The 18,068-nt window shown below is 55.5% G+C and overlaps 11 protein-coding genes across 11 annotated transcripts; 6 read left to right on the forward strand and 5 right to left on the reverse strand.

Annotated features, from left to right (window-relative positions):
• On the reverse strand, positions 1–1,196 carry EX895_002882 (uncharacterized protein; the record flags this gene model as incomplete). The annotated part of the gene is made up of 2 exons (XM_029883480.1): positions 1–768; positions 945–1,196. The coding sequence occupies 2 exons, from the start codon at positions 1,194–1,196 to the stop codon at positions 1–3; spliced, it is 1,020 nt and encodes a 339-aa protein (XP_029740157.1).
• Positions 1,197–1,634: 438 nt separating this feature from the next.
• On the forward strand, positions 1,635–2,399 carry EX895_002883 (uncharacterized protein; the record flags this gene model as incomplete). The annotated part of the gene is made up of 1 exon (XM_029883481.1): positions 1,635–2,399. One exon carries the CDS (start codon positions 1,635–1,637, stop codon positions 2,397–2,399), a length of 765 nt encoding a protein of 254 aa, XP_029740158.1.
• Positions 2,400–2,545: 146 nt separating this feature from the next.
• Positions 2,546–3,661, reverse strand: EX895_002884 (uncharacterized protein; the record flags this gene model as incomplete). Its single annotated transcript, XM_029883482.1, has 1 exon — positions 2,546–3,661. The coding sequence occupies one exon, from the start codon at positions 3,659–3,661 to the stop codon at positions 2,546–2,548; it is 1,116 nt and encodes a 371-aa protein (XP_029740159.1).
• Positions 3,662–4,269: 608 nt separating this feature from the next.
• On the forward strand, positions 4,270–6,351 carry EX895_002885 (uncharacterized protein; the record flags this gene model as incomplete). Its single annotated transcript, XM_029883483.1, has 1 exon — positions 4,270–6,351. The coding sequence occupies one exon, from the start codon at positions 4,270–4,272 to the stop codon at positions 6,349–6,351; it is 2,082 nt and encodes a 693-aa protein (XP_029740160.1).
• Positions 6,352–7,436: 1,085 nt separating this feature from the next.
• Positions 7,437–8,738, forward strand: EX895_002886 (uncharacterized protein; the record flags this gene model as incomplete). The annotated part of the gene is made up of 1 exon (XM_029883484.1): positions 7,437–8,738. One exon carries the CDS (start codon positions 7,437–7,439, stop codon positions 8,736–8,738), a length of 1,302 nt encoding a protein of 433 aa, XP_029740161.1.
• A 186-nt stretch (positions 8,739–8,924) lies between these two features.
• EX895_002887 (uncharacterized protein) lies at positions 8,925–9,920 on the reverse strand (the record flags this gene model as incomplete). The annotated part of the gene is made up of 1 exon (XM_029883485.1): positions 8,925–9,920. The coding sequence occupies one exon, from the start codon at positions 9,918–9,920 to the stop codon at positions 8,925–8,927; it is 996 nt and encodes a 331-aa protein (XP_029740162.1).
• A 417-nt stretch (positions 9,921–10,337) lies between these two features.
• On the forward strand, positions 10,338–11,219 carry EX895_002888 (uncharacterized protein; the record flags this gene model as incomplete). Its single annotated transcript, XM_029883486.1, has 1 exon — positions 10,338–11,219. One exon carries the CDS (start codon positions 10,338–10,340, stop codon positions 11,217–11,219), a length of 882 nt encoding a protein of 293 aa, XP_029740163.1.
• Positions 11,220–11,329: 110 nt separating this feature from the next.
• Positions 11,330–13,054, reverse strand: EX895_002889 (uncharacterized protein; the record flags this gene model as incomplete). Its single annotated transcript, XM_029883487.1, has 1 exon — positions 11,330–13,054. The coding sequence occupies one exon, from the start codon at positions 13,052–13,054 to the stop codon at positions 11,330–11,332; it is 1,725 nt and encodes a 574-aa protein (XP_029740164.1).
• Positions 13,055–13,372: 318 nt separating this feature from the next.
• On the forward strand, positions 13,373–14,715 carry EX895_002890 (uncharacterized protein; the record flags this gene model as incomplete). Its single annotated transcript, XM_029883488.1, has 2 exons — positions 13,373–14,115; positions 14,208–14,715. The coding sequence occupies 2 exons, from the start codon at positions 13,373–13,375 to the stop codon at positions 14,713–14,715; spliced, it is 1,251 nt and encodes a 416-aa protein (XP_029740165.1).
• A 71-nt stretch (positions 14,716–14,786) lies between these two features.
• On the reverse strand, positions 14,787–16,058 carry EX895_002891 (uncharacterized protein; the record flags this gene model as incomplete). The annotated part of the gene is made up of 1 exon (XM_029883489.1): positions 14,787–16,058. One exon carries the CDS (start codon positions 16,056–16,058, stop codon positions 14,787–14,789), a length of 1,272 nt encoding a protein of 423 aa, XP_029740166.1.
• Positions 16,059–16,359: 301 nt separating this feature from the next.
• On the forward strand, positions 16,360–17,378 carry EX895_002892 (uncharacterized protein; the record flags this gene model as incomplete). The annotated part of the gene is made up of 2 exons (XM_029883490.1): positions 16,360–17,219; positions 17,309–17,378. The coding sequence occupies 2 exons, from the start codon at positions 16,360–16,362 to the stop codon at positions 17,376–17,378; spliced, it is 930 nt and encodes a 309-aa protein (XP_029740167.1).
• Between the last annotated feature and the right edge of the window lie 690 nt (positions 17,379–18,068).

The raw sequence follows: 18,068 nt of genomic DNA on the forward strand, positions 1-18,068 counted from the left end.
TCAGTGCTGCAGCTCGACCCTTTTTCCTGGCGACCACTCCCTCGCCGCCTTCTCGATATTGGTCCAATATCGCAACTGCACAGCCGCCTCTCTAGCCGTCTCGAGATCCGGAGGCGACTCTCCAAACGCTTGGGCCAGCACGTCGACGCTGCCTTGCAACAGCTTAGCGTTATCTGCCCGCACCTCCGCCGCCTCATCTTCGTTCTCGGCCTCCTCCAGCCTCTCGCGCAGCTCCATGACCTCCATGAGCAGTTCTGGGTCCTCAAGCGAGTCGGATTCAGACACCTCGGACGCCCCGTGTCGCTCGAGCAGGTAGTGCGCACGCGGGAGCGGATTGAGCAGCGTCTCGTACGCACGGTTGATGAGCGCGCTCTGCTGTGCTCCGATCTGCTGCTCCTTGTCGGTGCGTCCCACCATGCGATCCGGGTGCGTCACGGCCATTTTGAGTCGCCACGCCCGCTTGAGCGCAGAGGTGTCAATCTCCCACCCGCCCTTGGGCACCGAGGCGAAGTCGAGGTCCATGGCTTTGAAAAAGTCGATGTCTGAGGGGAGCGGCTGCAACGTGTTGCATTTGGGGCACGAGAGCGATTCCAGAGGTTGTGCTTCACCGCAGTTGGGACATGACTTGAGCGGTGGCGGTGCTGCGGCGGAGGTGCTGTAGGTGATCCGGGTCGAGGATGCGGGGCCGATATGCCTCGACGATAGAGGTCGAGTCGTTGCGCGAAGTGTTGCGAAGCTTGTGCTTGTTTCGCTGGTGACGACCTGGTTCTTTTCAGTAGATGTCAAGGTACGGACAACTCTCGAGTGCCGCGATGCAGATCGAACAGCGTATGATCTGACAGGTCGCACAGCAGCCCGTGTGATCGCAGCAGCGAGCATGTTTGGCCTGAGGCGCTTCACGAAAAGAGCTTGTACAGCAGCCAAAGGCCCACAAAGGCACCCACAATGTAGAGCGTCAGACGATGCTGACGAGCGCCGTTGACAATGGTCCTCGAAAAGTGGTTCGAGGTGCGTTGCAGTTGAGCACCGAAGTTGTCAAACTGCTCCGATGTATTCGACAGCAGTCCAGAGCGCTGGTTCTCCGAGTCGTTGTGAATATCGATCGTCACAGAGCGCAGCGAAGAGACTTTTGAATAGAGGGTGTCGAGAGCCGAGTCGTTCTGCTGCTCGTACGTTCGATCTGCCGAGGTGGACATCTAGCCTGCGCTCGTTGCTGGCAGCCTTTGTTTATTCGAATGATAGCAGTAGTGCGATTAAGCTGGCCGAGTTGCTCGAGAGATGACAAAAGACGTTCGATGTTGAGGGTCGAGTGGCAACGTGGAACGTGGATCAAAAGTGTTATTCGTGGATGTCGTTTAGTGGTCGTGACTTGGCTCGGCACAGCGAGTGGAGGTTCAAATTTTTAGATCGAGGCTGACATAGTTACGAATCGGCGATGGACCAGGCTGAACCCGATTTCGCGGGAAAAGCTTTCTTTGTCGATTTTTGGAAGAATCCTGTCTTTCGTCGTCGGTGAGCTGCGAATCATCGACCGTGAGACGACCATCAAACATACACCCCCACATCTCACCACTGCCACCATCACCACAACCTCACACAAAGCATCGTACTGAGGCCACAACTCTCTGCACAACATGCTGTCATCACTCTCCGCAACCTTTGGAAGGCTTAGCCTCGGCGCTGCTGCTAGCACAGCTGGACCTTCCTCCATAGGTTCCGCTTCGCGACTTTCGTCGTCCTCGATTCGACCGCTGCACATGGCTTCTTCCTCGCGCCCATCACCCCGCAACGCTCTTCCCACTCAGTCACGTCTTTCTTCGCTCGGCGGTGTTCGACACAAGGGAAATCTCGCCCCAAGGAGAACAAAGTACCGCAAGGCACATAAGATCACCATCCCCTTCAACACCGGGGGCTCCACCAAGGGCACCACCGTCCAAGAAGGTGCTTATGGTATCCGGCTGCTCGCCCCCGCCCGTCTGTCGGCCAAACAGCTCGTAGCTGCCGAGACGGCGTTGAAGCGCAAGCTGAAGGTGGTCAAAGGCGCACAGGTGTTCCTGCGCGTGTTCCCGGATATCCCCGTCTGCATCAAGGGCAATGAAACTCGTATGGGCAAAGGTAAAGGTACTTTTGAGTACTGGGCCTGCAGGGCGAACATGGGCAAGGTCATCTTTGAGATCGGTGGACCTGTCGAGATCCGACCGGAGGTGGCTAAGGAGGCACTGCGATTGGCGTCCGCGAAGCTGCCGGTGCCTACGGAGTTTGTGACGACCGCTTCGAAGCCTAGGATCGGCAACCAGATTGTTGAGAGTGCTACTCCTAGCCTCAGCACTCCTGCTACCGCTGCGACTCCGGGAACGACGGGCCAGTCTACGGTTTCTGCTACTGTCGCTTCTTCGTAGCTGTCTCAAATTGCTTTGTACCATAGACCGTGTTCACTTCAAGCATTCCATTCTCACGTAACAAGCACGGGTGTGACTGTCGTTTGCGAGAGTGCGCATCCACAAAAGACTTTTGCAATGGGCAGCACGAGGGCGAAATCGCTGATTTACAATTCGACATGTTCAACAGGCAGAGTGTTGGCTCGAGTTTTCGGTGCCTCCCTAGCCTCGTCTGCTGAAGCTTGCGGCATGACTGTCTCGACCAGCTGTTCGAGATCATCTTGCAGGTCCACCACTTCTTGCTTGACTTGAGCCGTCACTGAGCTTGTATGCGCAGCAGCGGCAGCAGCAGCGGCAACAGCAGACGCCACTGCTGTAGTCAGTACTGTCGTCACGTCTGCTATGGTCTTCTTATTCACCACCTCTGTTGTTGCATCCCTCCACTGCGTCACCTTCTGGCCTGCGTCCTCGGCTGTCCTACTCGCCATCCCACCAAGCAGCCTGTTGAGCCCAAGGAGTCGGAAGAAGAAGCCTAGCAACCCAATGCCCTTGCTTATCAGCCTCACGTAGACGATATACCCAACACACCCCAAGAAGAACAAAAATGCAGCTGCAACCATCCCTTTGCCGATCAGATCCTCGCGCTCCATGGTCTTGATCATTTTCGCCGAGTTCGACATAAGTGTTGTCAGCGAGCCATACTGGAACGACAAGCTTGAGATAGTCTGGGACGATTCTTCGAGCAGCTGAGACGACATGGCTGACTTTTCCAGTTCGGAAGACATGAGCGCTACGGTGCGACGAAGCGCGTCCGTGACGTCCTGTGACGCAGTCATGAGCTTGTCTTCGCCCGAAGAGCCTGCGCGACCACCAGTACGTTCCTTGGCAGTGTCAGCGGCAAGTTGGAGACCTGCGCGTGCTTCGGCAGTTCGCGCGGTTTCGATCGAGCGTCTAGCAGAGAGCAACGCTTTGCGTGTCGATTGTCGGATCTCTTCAAGCTGTTGACTCGCTGCAGCAACAAGCGACGAAATCTCGCGACGCTCTGCTTGGGACTCCGCTTCGTCTACTGCAAACTTGAGATCGTTAACTTGTCGCTTGAGCCCGTCGATGCAGGAGATGATTTCAGCTTCAAAATCCGTGAGAAGTGATGCGCTGGTGCAAGCTTGCAGGCGTGGGATCTGATGGTTGAGCACATCTTGGCTGTAGCGCTGGAAGGACGTATGGACAGCAGCGAGATCTGGTGGGATCAAAGAGCGCGAGCTGGAGGCCGTGGAGGAAGACATGACAGAATTGCGGCGGAGATAGCGAAGCTGAGGAGAAGGAGGTCGTGATGCGAGTGAGAGATGCTAAGGTGGTAAATTTGGGCGTGGGTGAAGGCGAAGTCGAAGAACGTCGGCGTGGCCCGACCGTATCGGAATCGAAATTTGTGTTCCGCTGAAAACGAGTTGTTTTCGTTAGTGGAGTGACAGCACAAGACATGTCAAGTGCAGCGACTTGCAGATGCAACACCAACAACAGTCCTCGCAAAGCAGTTCTTGTCCACCCGCCATCACACATCGATGCCACAGCGCCTGCTTTTCAGCACGATCAGCGTCACGGCTCCTCCGAAATACACACACCTATTCGGCGAACGATTCGCAGGCCCCCTGCCGATGTCACGCTGCAGCGATTCTCTTCCAACTTGTTCAGTCTCTTCATACGTATCAGCAACAAATCGCATCGGCGGGACGGCTCATTCCAATGCCTCGGTAGAGCTCCCTTGTCTGCTGCCATCTTCTCAAGAATCGGAACTGGCCGCCAGTCGGATTTGACCCCGAAACAATTGGCCTGCTCGTATCAACAAACTCGAACAGATTCGTGAACCCAGTCGGCAAGACCGAACACCTCGAGCATGTCGACCAACATCTTTCGGGACAGTTATGCTGGCGACAGCTCAGAGCGCCACGGCGAGCCAGCAGCTAGCTCGACAACGAGAGCGAACAAGTCGAGCTTTTCAAACCTGCCCGGAGGAGGCAAAGCGATCTTTGCCTTTGTTCTCAGCCTGTTCGCATACACGTTGCAGACCGAGTTTGCACAATACGTCCAACAGTCGCTCAACTACAGAAAGCCCTTCTTTTCGCTTTACCTCGGACACAGCAGCTTTCTGCTCCTGTTCCCTATGCACCTCCTCTATCTCAGATGGTCTACAGGGCGACCCATTACGCACTACCTTCATCTGATCGCACAAAACATCAGATGGCAGCTCGACACACCCGCGTCCACCTTGCCAGATCCACGCGCAGATGCCGTCCGTCAACGGCTCAGTCAAGCTTTAGGGAGGGGCAGCTGTTCAAGCGGCCACGACTGGGATGAACAGCCTTCAGAAAGCTTGAGACGACGGCCAGCTTCGTTTCTCGAGCAACACTTCGGATTCAACGTGATTCGTCTTGCGGGTCTCTTTCTTATTCTAACGATCGGCATCACAGTGCCCGCTCTCAGCTGGTACTGCGCAGTGCCCATGACGTCGATGGCCGATATCACTGCCATCTACAACACTTTTTCTGTCTGGGCGCTCGTCTTCTCGGTCTGGTTCCTTGGCGAAAAGTGGGAGAGGAGAAAAGTGTTCTCTGTTCTGCTGGCATGCTTGGGTGTCGTTATCGTTGCTTACGGCGGTGCAGACCACAGGAAGGTGCCCAAGCCCATCGATCCAGTGCATGGCAAGCCTCCAACGAAGGATGACCCCGCAGAGCAGCTCATTAGACGCACGATCCAGTCTATCCTCGCTCGCTTTACGAAGCGGCAGGATTCGTCCGAGCCACCGGTCAGCAGCGCTCACAATCCTGTCTTGGGCGACTTGCTCGCATTTGTAGGAGCAGTGACTATGGCAGCCTATGAAATGGCCTTCAAGCTCATCGGCACGCTTCCAGACGAGCAAAAGCAGGCTGAAATGTATTCGGCTGTTCCCGGCGGCCGCAATCGTCGCTCGCGGAGCTACATTCGCTATCAAGACGCTGACGCTGACGATGACGATCACCACCAGCGTCACGAAACAGAAGGGCTGTTGCGGTCTTCTCAAACCGATACACAGCATGACAACGTCAAGGGCGACCTCAGTACACTGAGCACCGACGATGTTGAAGCGGCTCATCACGTTCTTGGCGATGACGAGGCGGACAACCTCAAGACCTCTATCGAGGCAAGGAGATACTCGACGGTGGTGGACAGGTTGATAGACCAAGAGCGTCAAGACTACCAGAGCATCACTCCCCCCTCGGAGCCGTCGACACCGCTCCAGCAGGAAGATGGAGGAAAAGCGGCCAAAGCGGCGGCAGACGAAGTGCGTGTACATGCCAAGTCTGTCCGTGTGTCCAATGGTCAACCCAAGGAGCACGATCTGGACGACGAAAGCCAGGCGACCGAATCCGAGCTAGACGAGGACGAAGAACGACAAGTCCTTTCTGGCGCTACTCGGCTCCACCGTACGCGCTCGCACCTCTCGACGCATCAACTCTCTGCGCATGACACCCTGCGTGCATCTTCGGACAACGCTAGTGCATCACGACCAGGACCCAGCCGCAGAACCTCGTCCTACCGCACCGTGCACGACCCTTCCATCCCACCTCCTCTCCCCTTTGGCTTGCACGCTAACGTTATGACAGCCGGCATCGGCATCACCACCTTCACAACTTTCTGGATTGGTCTCATCATCGCACACCAGCTCGGATGGGAACGTTTTGAGCTGCCGCACAACCTGCGCACTTGCGTTTCACTCGCACTCGTCGGAATATCTGGAATTTTCTTCAACGCGGCATTTATGATCTTGCTTTCGCTTTGGGGTCCTGTGCTGGCGTCGGTCAGTTGTCTGATGACGACGATCCTCGTGGAGATAGCTGATGTGCTACTGGGCCATCGGTTGAAGTGGATTAGCGTGCTGGGGTGTACGTTCATCGGTGCAGGCTTTGCCGTGCTTGTAGGGGGAGATTCGATTCACTAACTATGAATTCTAGCTCGGACATTTCAGGAGTAGCCCTTGTCTTAGAATATTTCCGACACAAGAATCAATGCGAACCTGAACAGGTCCTGTGTTCCAGGGAACGTCGACACTTGATCTAGCACGCCGAAGCGAAGGACAGAACGTGTGTCGGAGCAGAGTACGAGCCTCGATCTGTGCAGCTGTGCAGCTGTCGACCGCGGTACCGCGGGAAAGGGGAACAACGGTCCGTGCTGAGTTTCGGCGGTCGTTGAGCCTTTCGTTCTTCTCTCTGTGAATTCACCGTTTGAATGGAGGCATCCTGCTGGTTTCTCTCACGGAGATTTGAGGTGCTTCGACTGTGCATCAGAGGGGGGTTGTGCGGTGCGTGTGTTGGAGCGAGCTGAAGCCCACTTCTTTGTCGAGCTCGCATCGCTTTACGTCGATTCAGACCTGTCACCCGCGAACCTTCCTTTCAGAATCTTCCTCTCTTTGCTTGATAGTCACGGCTACAAGGCTTTTTTCCAGCCTGTGAGCTAAAACTATGACTCTTGTCTTTGCGGACTGCCGGTAATGTGTGGTTTAAAAGTTGGGTTGGGTAGAATAGGCATTGGTTCGGCTGAAAGCCTTTGTACGTTGCCAGCAACCGTTTCCAGTGGGTTTCATGTAGGTGCTGTGGGTACAGCCGTGGGAATGTCAAGCATCGTAACCAAAGAATGCGATTGTGAGTTCAATGTTTTTAGGCCTTCGCATTGTTCGTACAGCGTCTAGCACTTCCACGGTCGCCAGAGTGCGTGCAGCGGCCGAAGCTCTGGAGACAGCTTCTCTGAACCGGTTCCTGCTTGCTTCGATGAGAGAGGAGTTCAGCCACAGCTTTCTCTCCCACCAGTCCGCGTCTCTTAAACCAGCTGCTTCCTCGTCGGTAACTTCAATCCCCCTTTTCCCCCTGCCCTGCGGCTCTCTTACCTCTTCCCTCTTACCTTCATCGCCCCTGACCGTTCCAAGCCACGTCTCTCCTCAGCAAATCTCCCTCACCTTCCCAAATCTGCCTCTCGACCTCTCCGTGACTACGCTCTTCTTACTTTTTTCTTCGGTTGGAAAGCCCTACAATGAAGCTCAAGCTCGGCGTCCTCACGTCCATCTTCTCCTTGGCGCTGGTTGTCTCGGCGGAAGCGAAGAAGCATCACCACCATCGTGGCCTTCATAAGGAGCACGAACAGGAGCATGAGCACGAGAACAAGTACAATGCACCGAAAGCTCTCGAGCTCCGCAGCGACGAGTCTTACCACCTCATGGGCCTTCCCTGGGGTTGTGATCCCAACTGCTTCAAGGGTCTAAAGTCTACCCGACACACGGACATCACGTTTTACCACCACTGGCAGGACGGGTGCGTGCCGGAGCTGGACAAGCTTGGGTTTGAGTATGTGCCCACGTTCTGGGGTCCGACCAAATGGAGTGAATGGGAGAAAGTGAAAGCAGAGCTGCGCCACCGCCCGCAGCCCAAGTACATGCTCGCATGCAACGAGCCCGACGTACAAGGGCAGGCGGATCTGGGCCCGCAGGCAGCGGCAAGGCTGTGGATGCAGGAGCTCAAGCCGTTTGCGGACAAGGGCGTGCAAGTGGGCTCCCCGCAGGTCTGCTGGAACATGCAATGGCTCGAACAGTTCATGAGCGAGTGCCACAAACTCGGGTGCAACATCAGCTTCATTGCCCTGCACTGGTACGGCTCCTGGCACGACTTTGACAAGTTCACCCACTGGATCAGCAGCGTGCACGACGCATTCCACCTGCCCATCTGGATCACCGAGTACGGCATCACCCAGGCCAGCGGCGGGTCGCAGCACGACATCAAAGACTTCCACGTGCGCGCCGTGCAGTGGATGCGCCAGCAGGGCTACGTCAAACGCTCCGCCTGGCTCGGTGGCTTCCCCGTGAACCAGAAACCCGATCCGTACCCGTCCAGCCTGAACAGCTACTTCAACGACGACGGCAGTGCCCGCGACCTGTTGTGGTGGGCCTCGCACTCGGGGGGTGGCAACTCGTGGCTCAATCTCCCCGGAATTTCCAAACGCAAGGTGGCGGAGGAGGCGCTGAACGAAAAGGCATACAAGGACGACGACGTCAAACACCACCACCAGCAGTACGACGAAGACCACTGCGATTACAAGTGTCAGCTGCGCGAAGCGTCGTTGGAGAAGCACCACAGGAAGAGGAAGGGTTTTGTTTACGTGGACGAGAAACAGGTGTGTGTGGCCACGCCGTCCAAGCTAGATAAGGAGGAGCGTAGGAAGCTGTCTACATGCTTCAAGCAGGCCGGGTTTTTGGGCAGGCGTCAGTCGGTAGAGGTGAGCGAGGGCCACCACGAGCACACGAAAGTCGGGACGCTGAAGCACGACAACACGTCTGCATGATCGCCTCTAGGACCTTTCCTTCACCAATCCTCCTCGACCCCGTCGCTAGCTTAGTCTTACTGTCCTTTCTTCGCATTCACGTCCTCCCTTTTGCATCAACGCTTGACGCGTTGTCTGTCTCTTTCGTGGCTACGATTTCCAGTCTGCCGAATCCGATGTGCACTTGCTTGCCGTCCCCGTGTGACTTCAATGTCGACTCCGCGGGCCGGTAAGATCATTCGAATAGAAACAGATACACTGCCTATCCAACCACGTTCGCAACTCCTCTTTCCGCTTCCCCGTGTCCATTTCCAGTCCGTTCTGGGTAGCAATACTGACAAACTCGTCAAAGCTGATCGGTTCGTAGCGCAGAACCCTGCTCCAAACACCAGCGTTACTTCGGATCGCGTGTGTCATTGTCTCTGCCAACACGACCGTTGGTTCGACAGCTTGTTCCTGCTCCTCGCCTGCAGTAGTGAATGTGGAGAGAGGGATGTCTGAGGATGAGGAGGAGGACCAGGAGCGCGGTGGCCGACCACGACGTGGTTTATCGGGTGAGGCAGAGGTCGAAAGCGAGATGTTCGAATCGGTTCCGTCAGTGGCGGACAGGGCTTCCATCTCGAGCTGTGCTGTATAGTCGCCTGCTTCTCCTTCGTCAACTTCGTTCGAGGCGAGTATGACTGAGTCGGAAGATGAGGATGCATCCGACATGGAGTCGCCGTCGAGCACGAAGGGATCGCTTTGACGACCTCTCCCTTTTCCTGATCCCAACGCAACGCCTTCCCTGCCTGGCTTCGAGGCTGGAAGCACAAGCTTGCGCTTTGTTCGTGACACTTGAGCGGGTTCGGTGGAGACGTTCGGGACGCTGGGTACGGTGGGCGTTTCGAAATCAGCGTTGGACCGATGCAGCGCTTCGTATACGGCTTTCAGCTGATCGATCAGCGTCGAGCGTTTCCTCGACACTTTGAAGCCATATCGCTTGACTTCGGCTTGTAGCGCATCTGTCGACCATTCTTCGAAGTATGGTATAGAGTTTGAAGCATCCTTGCCATTCGAGGCAGTAAAGGAAGGAGGTCTCGTTCCTGCAGCGTCTGTGCTGAGGAACTTTTCCCTGTTCAAGGTTCCGACGTTACAGGTGCCGACGTTCAAGGAAGAGGACGGGTCGCTGAGTGACGCACTTAGCCTGCTCGATCGCCTTGACATGGCGATAGATGGACGGAGGAAGAGGAGGTAGTTAGGGGATAAGGAGAGCGCTAGCTGCTGACAAGCTGCGATGCTTGGTCGGAGCATGAAGGTAGTGGCTCGTAACATGGGTCTCAGATGGCGTACTTGCGTCTTTCTTTTAGGCAAAGCTGCATTGGTCTTTCCAACATCTTGACGTGGTGGGCATGGAGATATTGTGATGACGGCGAGGATGGCTGAGTCAAGTTGGGATGCAAGGCAGGAAGCTGAGGAGAGCGGTGAAAGTGGAGGGAAACGTCCGAGTTCCGCGCTTTGTGACGTTAAAGGGTCCACAAAATGCACAACACCGACAGCCGACCTTGCCTCCTCCTCCTCATCTTTCCCTCTTCATCATACAGATAATAGCTACCACGTCTGCCGAACAGAGACACACACATCATGACGAGCTCGCACCTCGCACCACCATCAGCATCGTCTTCAAAGATAGGCACATCGCCCTCTGTATCGAGCCCCCTCCAGCAGTCTTCATCTGCATCTTCATCGCATTCGCACTCTCATTCTCATTCGCATCACCATCATCACCATCACCACCACTCGACACTCTCAGCACCAATACCAACAGCAGCACTCGTCGAGCCGCCGTCTCTTTTCGCCTCTGTCGCACCGCAAATCTATCGCTCTGCTACACCCACCCCATCCAACCACTCGTTCTTACGCACGCTGCAACTGAGGACCATCCTGTCGCTCACCGCGGAGCTACCCTCCCCGAGCCTAACAACGTTCTGCAAGAAAAACGGGATCAAGTTTCTCCACTTCGGACTTCGACGCTGGGGCACTCCGGACCTATCCTCTTCCACTCCCATCGCAACCTCCTTCCCGTCCACCGTAGACGACCCAGATGCACCTCTAGACCTATCCTTCCTACACACCATCTCGCCCGCCACGACCTTCTCCACGCCCTCTACCATCAATACCTCCACCTCCTCGCCCACGCTCACGGAGGAACTCGTCAAGGACAGCTTGCAGGTCCTGCTCACCTCTTCGTACCACCCGGTGCTGGTTACCGATACCTCCGGGATCCACGAGATCGGCGTGCTGTTGGGATGCCTACGCAAGCTGCAGAGGTGGAACTTTGCGACCATTCTGCTGGAGTACAGACACTTTGCGGGAAACAGGGCAAGAGCGACCAACGAACGCTTTGTAGAGATGTTTGATACGGACCTCATTGCGTATCCTGAACGGGATGCGTTGCCGACGTGGTTCAGGGAGCAGATCGATGCCGATGATGCTCAGCTCGATGCCGTCAACGCGTGTTCTTAGCGTGCAATAGCAATATACCCACAGTGATCTGTTCATCGTTCACTGTTCCCCCGCTCGCAATCAATAGTGTCATTGGGTCGTGCATGATTGTCATATGGCTACGGCATGGTTCAGAATGGTAACCTCAACGGCAGATTCGCAAACGGCAATCCCATCCCACTCCTCCGCATCGACGTCCTCTTCCGACTATCGTCCATCAAGCTCTGCGCCGACATCTTCTCCAACTCCAGCCTCTGCTGCTTCTCCGCATCCAACATCCTCCCAATCTCGTCCCTCACCCCGTTGATCCACGTCATGAACTCCTCCACCGCCTCGCTCGCACCCCCACTCACGAGCTCATCCGTGTTCTCCCACGTATCGTCCTCCGGGCCGAATCCCTTCCACCGCACCAAGCACTTGGAATGCGTCGGCGTGATCGCGACAATGTGCGAGACCTCGTACACCTCTTCGCTGCGATCGATGGGGGGCGGGCGTTCGTACGCTTCCGCTGGGCGGGGGGCGAGCCATTTTGTGGGCAGGTGGCCGGTAATCGTGTCGCCGCTTGCCGCAAATGTTCTGACTTTGTCCGTGGTAGAGGAGGAGGTCTTGGAGCCGTTGGAGCGGATACGTTCAAAATCGAGTCCGTCGACGCCATCCTGGTCGTCTTCCTGCTTGATCGTGCGCGGTGATACGGTGACGGCAGAAGCAGCGACAGAGGATGCACACCCGGGAGATAGGCGTGCGCGTTTGCCGCGCTTGGCAGTTGCCGTAGCTTCCATCCTTCTCTTGGCACGACGATACTTGAACACCTCGCACAGCGTATGCTCAATATCGACGACGTTGAGGCCCGGCTTGCGAGTAGGACACAGATGCGGTACGTCTGTGATGCCGTATTTCTCCCAGTAATGGTCTTGGTTGTCCTGGATCCATCGCATTGCTTCCAGCTCGAATCCCGAGACAAATTTGCCAAAGATGTCGACGAGACAGTTGCGAGAACCGGGACCGCATGCGGCAAACTCTTCTTCGCTGAAATCGAAATGTTCCGAGAGATTGAGATCCAGCAACAGCTGCATAGCCAGGAAGGGACCTAGACTAGGGAACGTGGTGAGCAGAGCATGAGCATCGCGCATATGATGCAGACCAACAAGCTTGCTGGGTAATTGCGTGCCGATCATCAACTGAACCAGCCGCAGCGTCGATTGGAACGGATACTGAGTCCTAAACTCCTTCGGGGCAGGAATAAAGTACGAACTACCGTACACTGGCTTGCCAGCACCGATATGAGGCATAAGGATGTTCTCGTACGCAGCAGGCGAGAAGCCCTGGAGCGTAGGAGGACCGCCAAGCGCGCTTTTGATCACCTCGTACGTGCCGATGCGCGCAAAGGAACGGAACAGAAAGATGCGGAAACACACTTCCTCCAGCTCCTGCGGCCCATCCTGCACCACCTGCGTGAGAACGTATTGCGTCGAGCGGTCAAGCACTCTGTAGACATTTGCAAACTTCGTCGAGCTGAGAACGGGATCGCGGGTCCACTCTTCTTGAGGTGCTCCTTGCTTTCGCCTGAGAAAGACATTGTGTCGATCGTGTGCGTATTGGAAAAACGTCTTGAAGACTTGTTCGTTGAGGGGGAGATGGAATCCGTTCAGGATGGTGACTTCGCCTTGTCGAGCGGCGGGTGATGAGGCTTGATCGCTTGTTGATGTATTGGTTGCGTCTGGATCAGCGTCGAGACGTGGAAGTTTTATTTCGGTCTCGTCGACGGCGGGCCAGGGTGAATTTGAGGAAGAAGGCGAGGGCGAGGCACGGTCTCGCTTGACAGGTTCCGCCGTTGTGCTGGCCGTTGAGATGGTCATATAAGACCAGAACAAGCCCCCCTGCGCTATGAGAGCGAGACTCCAGCGGAGCGAGAGGGAGCAAGAAGGGAGGGGGACGATGGCGATGAAGATGAAGGTGGGCAACATGAATTGAAGCTTTGGGTGGTCAGTGCTGATGCTGCTGCTGCTAACGTCAACTTTTTGGACCCTTTCGCCTTTGTAGGCTCGCTCATCCAACGGCGCTTCTTCCGACCGCTCAAGAAAAGTGTGAACATCAATTTCGCACTTCCTTCTCACTCTTTTGCTCTTGTTTACCACCTCGTCACCACGCAGCAGAGCTTGCAAAGCTGTTTAATCATGATGATGCGACTTCCGCCAATAACCATATCTGCGCTGCGTCGGACCACATCCGCTTCATCGCTACCAGGTCGGATCAGCAGCCGGCGCTGGAAATCGACTCTCCAAGTGGTTGCGCCTTCGTCCTCGGCAGCTCGAGAAGTCCCCACGCCGCTTCTGTTTCTCTCGGCTTCCAAATGGACATCATCTGCACCAGCATCCGAAGCCTTTTCAGAATGGATCCAGCACTTTTCAGCGCAAGGCTACCAATCATTACTGCTCGACCTCGACCCGGATCAGCCGCTCTCTGACATCAAAGACGCTTCGGAACTCATGCAGGTCTTCGAGAAGGATGCCATTGACACCCTCCGCCAAGCTGGTCAAACGCCACCTTTCCCACCGATCATGATTTCGAGAGGTCCCGCTTCTCTCATCGCCCAAACGTACGTCGCTTCGCGTCCACTTACGGCGCTGCAACTCATCGACCCGCCTATCAACAACACCTATCTGCGCAAGGACCACCCCGACTTGCTGCCAGGGGAGCTGGCCGAATTCGATTTCGAGATCACCTTCCCTATTCGTGTGGTGTGGAGCCAGGCAGAGCTACAACGACAACAACAACAGAGTGTGCCATGGTACGACGTGCACCGCATTGAACACGAGAGAGAGGAGGAAGCGGATGAAAGCCTGGACCGATACACTTACGTTGAGGAGAAGCAAGGTGCTGAATCGACGCAGGAGTGGCTCGAGAGCGAAGTCGGTGTGTAAGTCTCATGCTCTCCCGTTCAAATTAATTATACCGGGGCCGCGGAAATGCACGCTGACGTCGCAAATACGTATGGTCATCAACAGATAGTCTCGAAGAAGTCGTAGAGGAACTCAAAGCTCCTGGAGAAGCCGCTCAGGCTTCAGCTGCAACTCCTCCAACATCGTCAAGAACCGAACTCGGCTTACCCGACTGGTTCACAGCCGGTACCTACACTTTACAACCCGGCTCGCGCAAGTATCCGCTCACTCTCGACGAGAAGGACCTTTCCGAAAAGTTCATCCGCGGCTCCGGACCAGGGGGTCAAGCCATAAACAAGCTCTCAACCAACGTACAGCTCACACATTTACCCACAGGCACCAAGGTGACGTGTCAAGAGACCAGATCGCGCGATCGCAATCGAGAGCTCGCCAGGCGCAGGATGAGCTTGACGCTGGAGAAACTAGTAAGAGGTGAGAGTGGGGGCAGTCGGATCGACCGTCAAATTGAAAAGGAGCGCAAGCGGAAGATGAATAAGAAGAAGAAGCAGAAGCGCAAGCAGAGAGAGAAGCAAGGTGAACAACTGGCAGAAGGGGAAGATTCAAAGACGTCATCATAGTCGGATGTAATCGCAATATAGCATTAGGGAAAAGCATCTACAGAGAAAGGTTGCAGAGATTCAGTCCTGGATCAGAGCTTACCAGCCTTGAGATCGTCCTTGAAGCTCGTCATGACCTCGGCAAGCTTCTGCGTCTGCTCCACCGTCACAGCGTTGTACAAGCTGGTACGGATACCGCCCACCGACCTGTGCCCCTTGACCTGAACAATGTTGTTCTCCGCACATCGCTTGACGAACGCCTCTTCCAGCGCTTCCTCCGGCTTGTTCTCGCCCGGTCTGGAAATTCGGAAAGTGACATTCATCCTGCTCCTCGCCGAAGCCTGGCGCACTGTCGGCAAGAACACTCCCTCGCTGTTGTCGATCAGCCCATAGATAAGCGAAGCCTTCTTTTCCGATCTTTCTGTTGCGCCTGCAACACCACCCTTGTTGTGCAGCAGATCGTGGAACACGAGCCCAGAGGCGTAAATGGCAAACATGGGTGGAGTGTTGTACAGTGAACCGTTGTCGAGCATGTTCTTGTATACCAACGTGGTTGGGATGCGAGGACCGCCGTGGGGCACGCCTTGGTCCGGGTCGACGATCAGGTCTTTGCGCACAATGGCGACAGTGGTGCCCGAGGGACCGACGTTCTTTTGAGCGCCAAAGAAGACGATGGCATGGGCAGCTATGTCGATGGGGCGCGAAAGGATGTTGCTCGAGCAGTCGGCGACGAGGGGCACCTGCTTGCGGTAGTCTTCAGGCAGCTGGTCGATCGGGAATCCCGGGTTGGGGAACTCGACACCATCGACAGTCTCGTTGTCGCAGTAGTAAAGCATCGCAGGCTTGCTCTCGACTGGGCTCAGCTTCCATTCGCTGACCGGCGGGATCGATCCAAACTTGCCGTTGGCGCCCTCGACTTTGCGTGCGTCCAGGGCAACGTTGGTGGTAGCGCCCAAACGGGCGGCTTCCTTGACAGCTTTGGCAGTCCACGAACCAGTCACAGCGTAGTCGCAGGGCGGCCCCTTGTTGCCGTTCGACTTGACATAGTCTGGGTTTTTGACCGCGTGTGCCGCAAGCAGGTTGAGCGCGGTAGCAGAGAACTGCTCCGTGCCACCACCTTGCAGGAAGAGGACAGCATGCGAGTCGGGAACGTTGAGCAAGGTGCGCAAGTCGGCTTCGGTCTTGTCCATGAGCCTTTGGAAGGTCTTGCTGCGATGCGAAAGCTCAATGAGACCCATTCCCGTGCCTTCATAGTCGAGGATGCCCTGGGCAGCTTCGAGCAACACCGAAGTGGGGAGTGAGCTGGGACCAGCACCGAGGTTGATCGTGTGGTCGCGCTTGGAAATGTCTAGTGTGTTGGTCATGTTGGAGTGTTGGTCAGGCAAGTCCGGGGAGCAGGTATGTCCTGAGCGAGGGTAATGATGATGGTGATTTAGGTGAGGGAGGATCGAGTTGACATGACTCGAAGTGGCGGCGCCTGCAGGAAGAAATGCTGTATTTTAAATAATCTCGGAATTGATTCTCATAAATGCAAAGATCGGATCTCGGGAGCTGGAACGCATGGTGTTCTCGCAAGACTCAAACGTCCAACTCGGCTTGTTTGCTTGTTCTCTCTCTCTCTCTCTCTCTCTCAAAACGAGTGAAGCATAACACGGATGGCCTATCATGAACGGCGAGCATGATCAAGACAGCGCACAGCGACAAGATAATGCAGAAGACAGTATCCCGGCTGGGGCATCGAGCTCAAACCAGATCAGCACCTCGTTCTTCCCACCACCGCCGCAAGTCTACAAGAAGTTCACCAAACGCAACTTGAGGTATCTCGAGGTTCTTAACTCGCACAAATTGGCGGAAGACGAGCCATCATGGGAGCTTTTGACCTCAGCGCAACGGTTAGAGAGGCAGAACGACATTCTCCGCCACCATGGCACTTCATCAAGGAGCAACGCACAGCAGCAAGACGAAGACGTCAACATGCATTCCATCGAAGAGGACACGGGGGCCACGACAGTGGATGATCTCCCAGACTTCGACTTGAAGGCTGACCTCGAACCGCCCAAGGTAGACTGGATCGAAGAGGACGGTGGCTACACAGCTTTCGGCCAGCTCTGGCCGATCCCGGATACAGCGCCAACACTGGAACAGCTCGGCATCCCCGTCCTGTACCCGCTCGAGGGAACGGATCGCAAGGAGCTCTTACTCACCTTGCTACAGACGCTCTTGCAGACGTATCGAGAAATTACCGCTGACTTGCTGAAACCGGCACAGCCGTATGATGTCTGGGTGCCAGCCGTACCCGACCCCAACCTGACTCCAGAACAACAGCAGCAGCAGATGGCGAGCAACCCAGGCTTCTGGACGCAATCAACCGAAGCCAAAGACAGACTCAAGCATATGCAGAACGTCGTGGTCAACATGCAATTCCTGATCAACGAGCTGAGACCCGTGCAGGCCAAGGAGACGCTCAAGCTCATCATGCAGATGCAACTGGAGAGGAGGCAGCAAGAGACGCAGCTCATCAGAGAGTAAGTTGACATTTGCGCTACGCACTGCGTAGACGAAAAGGTGCACAAAATGACCGACGTTTGACATTTGCTTTCTTTGATGTGATCAGACGATGTGCAAGTATGCGTTCCCGTGTTGGGGAGCTCAAGAGCATGCTGGCAACGCAGAAGGACAGCTGAGCGTTGCTTCGCGCACGATGATCAAATCTATATATACCCATCTTTCCTTTCCATTTCTTTTCAGCGTAAATTGCTTCCAGTGCTGCCGTGGAGTGAGGATGGAGGGGTTTGATGAACTCTCCAAGTGTGTTCCTGCTGAGCTAGTATCCCGAAACGAGGTCGATGCCATGCGGATGCTTTCAATCTAACAACCTGCGTGGCGGGAAGAATTCGGCTGCATCGGTGACAGAAGAGCGCATCGAAGGGAATCGGCGGGCCGAAATCCGAAAACGAAATGAGAAAGGCAGTGGAAGAGCACGAGCCATCCACCCATCTCATCACTGGACTGTGTCTGCTTCCTGTGTGGAGAAATGCCCTTCGACCCAATTTGCAGCGTGGAGGGAGCGAGCGAGCAAGCGGAAGAACCCTTTTTTGGCAGTTCGGCTCTGTTTCTCTGTCTCTCGTCATCCAGTCCACTCGAAGTGAGAGCGCATCCGCCGACACAGCCCGTTTTTGTGATTACCGTCTGCATCCGTTGTTGGTTGTGCCATCCGTCCCCGTCCTTTCTTGCTTCTCTTCCTCTCACATCCGATCTGATACCATCCGAACACCCCTCCTCCTCCAAGCCGGTACTGTCCTTGGATCGTTTGCTCGGAACCCCGCTCCAACACGATCTCTCGCTCTTCCTTTGCTGTTACTATTGGTACGACC

This window comes from Sporisorium graminicola, chromosome SGRAM_18, assembly GCF_005498985.1.
Source record: "Sporisorium graminicola strain CBS 10092 chromosome SGRAM_18, whole genome shotgun sequence".
NCBI lineage: Eukaryota > Fungi > Basidiomycota > Ustilaginomycetes > Ustilaginales > Ustilaginaceae > Sporisorium > Sporisorium graminicola.